We start from the raw sequence: 6,853 nt of genomic DNA on the forward strand, positions 1-6,853 counted from the left end.
ATCTGACACTCGTCCATGGAATTCTGCAAATTTTCCACACGATTCTCCCAGGCATTCTGAAGTGCCTGTCAAAAAGACTGGCATGCCCAAACATCAAGCATCTGTAAACACTTAAAGCAGGAGAAACAGGCTACACTTTAGGGTGAACTTATCTAACTTATGGGTTTTCAGGTCAAATGTGTCCTGAATGATTGTTGCACGTGGATATGCAATGAATTCGGTGCCACTGTAGTGTTTGTGATTGTCACTGTGTATGTTTGTGTGTGTGTGTGAAAATATCTTTTTGTTTGCAGTGCTGATAGGTGATAATTTGTCATAAACTAGTGCAGAGTCCCTTTCTCCTCTATGTTGGTATGACCAGTGTATGCAACCTATAGTTGACACCAATGTGTCATTCTGGGAACACACTAAATACTTCAGATGACTTGAGGGTTTACTTGGCAACCAACGGCTGTTTTAAAACCATGGATACACTTTTGGCTTGGACTGAGCACAAAGTTTTCAAGTATCCACAGGACATGGACGAATAAAAAGTCACAGAATAGCATGTATCATGTGCTCATTGTTGTGTGGCTGGTTATTAAGCTCAATGACTTCATCCAAATCTATTTGTGTAACTGGATGACATTCTGTTTAACCTTTATTTTACACCAGGATTAAGATGTTGTGGAGTTGAAATTAGTCACAAGCTGTTTGAAGCTTTTCTAGAATACACGCTTCCCAATGTTTTAGGGTAAATGGAAATGTTGCCTTTTCAAACCTTTACATATTTAATACCTATACTTTAACATAGACTTTCAATTTTTGCAGCTTTTCAACCAATTTATTTCTGATATCAAATCAAATAATCAATTTGCTCGAGAGCAATCCATAATCTGCATAGATGTTGTGTCGCGGTGAGCGTGTTGGTGGTAGTGATGTGGGCGGCTGGAGGGGCTGGTAAAGGTGGGAGGGGTCGACACTGAGATGTACAGGACAGGACACCCTCATGCTTGCTCCATAAACCTCACCACATTTTGCTGCCGCAGCTGTTGTGGCGCACGCAGGGAGCGGAGAGGTGCGCTCCTTCTGGAGGGACTATGTCGAGTCTGGCACGGGCACTGATCGGCGATCACTAAACCCGTTTCTCTTCGACAAAAAGAAAAACGGAATGTTGTCGCTGTCTCACTCACTAAGGTCGGTTTCAGCAGAACAGTGAGGACACCGCTCATTTACCATGAGCTGTTTGGATGTTATGTACCCAGCCTATGGACATTACGCACCGTACGCACCGACTGCTCCTGCTTTTATCAATAGCTTACAGGTAAGAAGTGAGCAAACAGTCAAATGTTCCTGTGACTGTTCTTATTTCTAGTACTAAGGGGGGATGAGGCTGGTTGAGGAACAACTATGAGGTTAGTTTACGCAGCTTGTGCGTAAAAGCAAAAAACATGATTAGAGGAAATATTGGAAGTGTTCTCTAAGTTCGTGGTTTAAGTCTTCATTTGAGTGACATATTCTCACATTCTGTATTTGCAGTGCTGTGTGTCTTACCAGGAAGACTAGTCGTTGTGCACCCACTCATATCTTGACGTACGCACACTAGCGCGCATGCATTCATATGCCGGTGCTGCCACACACACAAAGAAAAACATGTGAAAATGTGTCATAGACAGCTCCTGGACTGTCCTCTGCAGCACCTGTCTTAACCCTCTCCTTGCTCCTCCCCTCCCTTCTCTTCCTCCACCTGTCTTATAACCCCCCCCCTCCCGACAGGCTCCCACAGGTCTGAGCAGCACTTCGCCTCACTGCCGGGATTTTATGGACACTCCCAGCGGTCCCGAGGGGATGTCTGGGGGCCCAGGCACTGGAGGATCAACTTCCTCCTCATCTTCATCTAGCTCTTCCTCTTCCTCCTACACTCCTGCTGCTTCGAGGCCAGAGGAGGGCCCCAAGGAGAAGCAGGAGGCCCCTGAGGCAGAGTACCTGACTTCTCGCTGTGTCCTCTTCACCTACTACCAGGGAGACATCAGCAGCGTGGTGGACGAACATTTCTCCAGGGCACTCAGCTCCTACATGGATGGAGAGGGCAAACGGCGGGCGCCAGACCAACAGGGCACAGGTATATCCGCTGTGCAACCATAAATACTATTCATAGGAATAAGTGAGTTGCACATCTGTCCTTATTTCAAATTGCTGTATGTTCTGATCTTGAACATTAGAAGAACTATGAATGTGTATTGTATAAGGGAGATATATAACAATTCCAACTGGGAGAAAACAATATTTGGATTGACTACACTGCATGATGTAATTAATTTACAACATCTGTAATCAATTATTTAAAGCTTTCTTTAATCTTCATTGCATTTATCAAACTGACTTACAATGATGTTTACATTTATGCCAGAAGATTGCAATAGAAGTTGGGTAAATAGAGATACAGGTGGGTTTTCGTCTTCACCACATTCTAAAAAATAATGTCTGGGCTCAGCAACAACAACAGAAAAGTAACAGGTTGTGTCAATGTTTTTGAGTTTCAAAAACTTCTAATGGAATTATTTTTTACCAACAAACTGCTTTGAGTTTGGAAAATTAGCTTTTCCTTTGCCATCAGTGGTATTGGTAAATACCACTAACTTAATGATTAATTGCATAAACACAAGTTTTTCAGTTGTAGAAATGCAGTTGTTTCAAGCAGCATTTTCATGATATTTATCAAGAATTTTACGTATTTAGTTATTGTCATTATGAACGCAAATCTTTAAGTTGGTAAATAAACTAGATTTAGTCTAGTCATGGATGTAAGTGAGGGAAATTTAAATCCTGACCTCAAGGTGAAACAAAATGTAGCTATTAAGCCAATTTCATAAAGTTACCTCAACTTGAACTGAGTTTTAAATCAACAAACACAGAAAGCTGAGTTTAAATTACAAACAATATTAGGTTGATGCAACTACCAACACTATTAGGTCAACACAACCCATCAAAAATAATGTTGCAAACCAAAAAGTTTGTCTAAATCGTTAAACTAGATTTTATTTATTAATTTTACAGCTGTGCATTAAATTCAGCGGTTTTAACAGGCCCCTGGAATTACTTTTTAGAGTGCACATCCACACAGGTTGTCCAATGTATTTATGTGAGCACAGGTTCCACAGTTGTCACAGTTGAGGCATTTTGCATCGTGTGCTCTTGAGGCCACACAGAGTGAGCTTAGAGTTCTGCAGAGCACAGCAGAGTGTCAGACAGGTGATGTGATCAGGTGACAGGAGCGAGGGGTTGCCTGTTGGAACTGTTGTCCCTGGGGAGGTCAGGGCACAGGGTCAGAAATGTTAGGAGCTGTGGGCAGTCTTCTCTGACACTGGTTAGGCAAGAGGTTTGAAGAAAAGCAAGAGAAACACTTGTGTGTTGCTGGTTTAGGAGGGGCGAAAAATCAGGAAAAATTGTGCTCGTCAGCTTTCCAATGAACTGGCTAAAAGTTTCAACATGACATGATCCTGTGTGGCATGCCTTGGCAACCTCATCGCTTCAGATGTTTTAGAATTATTAATTAATTCTGACTCATGATAATTGTTAAGTATAATTAGCCACAAACATATTCCATAATGGTGGTTCCAAGGGCTTTCAATAATGAATAAAATTGGTATTTTTTAGTATTTGTGTTGTTTAAGAATAATTTAATTATTCCTTGTTATTTTACTGCTTTAATTTCAACTGCACCATGAGGCAAATAGGAAATTCTGCCATTTGCAAATCGACTGAAACCACCGAAGTCCCTTTCTACCAGCAGCATATCCCTTGGATATCCATTTAGGGCCTACAGCCACTACTCCCTCTCTGCTGTCGCTGTTAGTCTCTTTCCTTGTTCAGCCGGATGTCTTCATTTCGGCACCAACACACGCTCCCTGCCTCACAACAGATGCTAAGTTTATACACAGCCGTAAGCGCACAGCCTTGCCGGCGTATCCCCTTCAAACGTCTCCATGGCTGCCATTCTGACTCGCGCTCCAGCTTCTGCCCCACAATGGCTGCTCAGTCGGTTGCCCGCCTGTTGGTCAGATTTATATATGTTGTGGTCGGGGATGATGAGGGGGGAGGGGGAACACTACCTCTCAAGGTGCTGCCTGGTGTCTTTTTCAGAGGAATATCTAAATATAAAATTATACTGCTAAAAACATATAATGGCTTGCTGACATTTTGTCAAGGGCGAGGAGAAGGGGGAGCAGAGAAAACAACAGGTGGGAGTGCAGGAGACAGAAGAGAGGGGCGGCGGGTGGAAGCACAGAGCCAGCATTGCATGTCTGAGTGTGTGTGTGTGTGTGTGCTTGAGTGTGTTGTGAGACTTTCAGAAGCACTGGGCTGACATGAGAGTGAGAGATGTCACCATAGCGAGTGATTTAAGACTCTGTGGGCCTTGGGCTCCCTCCAGGTCAGAGCGTCGGCCTTATATAGAATTCTAGGGTATAGGGACGTCTCTCCTTCTACCTTTCTCTCTGTCTCTCTCTCGCTCTGTCTGCCAGAACGTGGTTGTGTTTATTCTTGTGTCTTGTTGGGGCTATGGCTGTGTGATAGTATGATCCAATGGGGAAGATATCTGGGCCAGAGGGTGTAGCAGTCATGTGAGTGACACCTATGTTTTAGCACGCGTTGCTCCCCTTGCACAGCTCCTTCCTTCAACTTAGCCTCTATAAATCAAGTGAATCACTACACAGTTGTGCAACGGTTCATGACTTGGCCTAAATCTGATCGTTGTTTACCGTCTTTCACTTCTCCGCTTTAGATACCCCCTCACCTAGCAGTCGACGAAGCTTCCCCCCATCCTTCTGGGACAGTAACTACCCCTCGCCTCAGAGCCGCTCCCACTGTGAGGCAGGAGCGCCTTCCTATTCCATGGACCCATACGCATCAGGGCTACACCCTGGCTTGGCGCATCCACACGCTCATCCTCACCCACACGCTCATCCTCACTCCCATCCTCACCCATCGGAGACCTGGGGATATCCTCAAGCCCAAGCTTACGGGCCCCCGCGGCCTCTCCATGAACTGTATTCACCGTCAGCGTTGGAGCCGCACTATGGACCCCTGCTAATGCCCACTGTGAGGCCACCACATCTCCCTACCCTGCCAAGCCACTATGAAGTGAGCAAGCTGGAGCCCACTGCCTCCTGGCCCAGCCTGCTCCCCCCTGGAGATGTCAGCCAAACTCTGGCGCTCAACATGGATGCAGGTATACCCATTCAACCATGTCGGGTTTTCGCACAATAATTTCTGGATGGTACAAGTTTGCCTTTATCTGCAATTTATAAACTGTAGGTAGAACATGCAAAGACAGACACTGAAACATCAACGGAGAGCCTACAAAAATATCACCAACTATACTGTCCTTGAATGTTTTGAAGATAAAGAATGCCCGATTGATATCTGCAGATTCACATTTACTCGAAGCATTCTGAATTTTAAGTATCGGAATGATTTAATCAAATAGAGAAGAAGACCTGCATTCAAACATACACTCTCTAGCACATATAGCTGTATCATCCTCCAAACACACACACACACACACACACACACACACTATACATCATAATCATCATTGAAGCTCTTCCCTCTCCCTCTAAAACAGGATGTTTGGCAAAAGTAAGCTCCATGACAACCTGTGTTCTGTTGTTCACTATTGTCCTCCTCATTGTTTCCTTGTCTTTTTTTTCCTCCTCAGGCCTCCAGCAGCACAAGAAAGGCAAAGAGCTGTACTGGTTCTAACGAGCCCTTCAGTCACACTGACCAGCCATTACCAGATCCAATTAGTCCCTGGACCTGCTCCGCTATTGAAGCAGCCTGTCCCTTTATCCCCCTCCCTCCACACACACACACATACTGCATCCCCATCTATCCACCCCCTTCTCTCTGCTCCTAGCCTCCCCTGCCAGTATACAGCCTTGCTCCAGGTCGACGTGTGTGCACCATGGAGATAAAGCAGAGAGAGGGAGAGAGAGAAAGAGGGAGAGAGACAGAGCGTCTGAACTGTCTATAATCTGTGCTGTTGCGCTCCCCTTCTCATCTCTCTTCCACTGTCCTCTCCTGCTGCTGCCGGTGCAGCACAGACCTTGGCAAGGTGTGAGCCACAGTGACCTGTTTGGACTGAGAAAGACGGGATCACAACAGACTTTTGCAGAGGACAGAGAGATGAATGGAGGGACAGAGGGATGAATAGCAGCAAGCAGGGATTTCCTCCAAAGTCCCTGGTTATCTCTGTCTCATGCTCTGTGTTGGTACAGTGGTTGTCATTATCCACTTATCTGCATTTCACAAATGCATCATGCAGCGATAAACAAGAGCAGCAATTATGGCGGTTTCTGCTTTGTGACTGTCATCATGAGGCCTTTTTCCCCCGTTTGTTAATATATATTTCTCTCTGAAATAAAGTGTTTCTATTTATTGGTGTTTACGTGCATTTCTAAAATGTTTGGTTGGCCAGTGTTCTGACATTATCGTGGTTCGGTTCGTATTTTCTAAAAAGAGAGCAGTGATAGAGCTGACCATGCCATGTGCTTTTGATGGAGTTTCTCATCTATCTTTAGAATATCATCAGGATCATTTCTCAAAAACATATCAAAACTTGTTTATTTAAAACAAGAAGTTGTTTTTTTTCTGAACGCTCTCAGACAAGCTTGTACTTTCAATTTGATGATGTTGTTCCATTTGACCTCTTTATTTCTCTGTCATTTTTAGATGTTTTGAATTTGGACTGTCCAAATATTTCTTGGATTTTTTTTGTGTGTCATTTCTCATTTTTGTGTTCAAGAAGATTGTGATGTCAATAAATATTTTTATGGTACATTATCATATCTCCTAAATGTTTACCTTATATGAT

At 44.1% G+C, this 6,853-nt stretch overlaps 1 protein-coding gene across 1 annotated transcript; it reads left to right on the forward strand.

The window, feature by feature from the left end:
* The first annotated feature begins 973 nt into the window (after nucleotides 1-973).
* On the forward strand, nucleotides 974-6,417 carry vgll2b (vestigial-like family member 2b). Its single transcript, XM_008306851.1, has 4 exons — nucleotides 974-1,303; nucleotides 1,756-2,101; nucleotides 4,763-5,209; nucleotides 5,699-6,417. Exons 1-4 carry the CDS (start codon nucleotides 1,217-1,219, stop codon nucleotides 5,740-5,742), a joined length of 924 nt encoding a protein of 307 aa, XP_008305073.1. The 5' UTR covers nucleotides 974-1,216; the 3' UTR covers nucleotides 5,743-6,417.
* The last annotated feature ends 436 nt before the right edge of the window (nucleotides 6,418-6,853 follow it).

This window comes from Stegastes partitus, unplaced genomic scaffold (assembly GCF_000690725.1).
Source record: "Stegastes partitus isolate 25-593 unplaced genomic scaffold, Stegastes_partitus-1.0.2 Scaffold48, whole genome shotgun sequence".
In the NCBI taxonomy this organism is placed as follows: Eukaryota; Metazoa; Chordata; class Actinopteri; family Pomacentridae; genus Stegastes; species Stegastes partitus.

Excerpts from the sequence above, each read along its gene's own strand:
- vgll2b (XM_008306851.1), top strand. The coding sequence starts at position 1,217 with ATGAGCTGTTTGGATGTTATGTACCCAGCCTATGGACATTACGCACCG. Across the intron at positions 1,304-1,755 it reads CTTTTATCAATAGCTTACAG|GCTCCCACAGGTCTGAGCAG; the intron begins GTAAGAAGTGAG and ends CCCTCCCGACAG. Across the intron at positions 2,102-4,762 it reads GCCAGACCAACAGGGCACAG|ATACCCCCTCACCTAGCAGT; the intron begins GTATATCCGCTG and ends TCTCCGCTTTAG.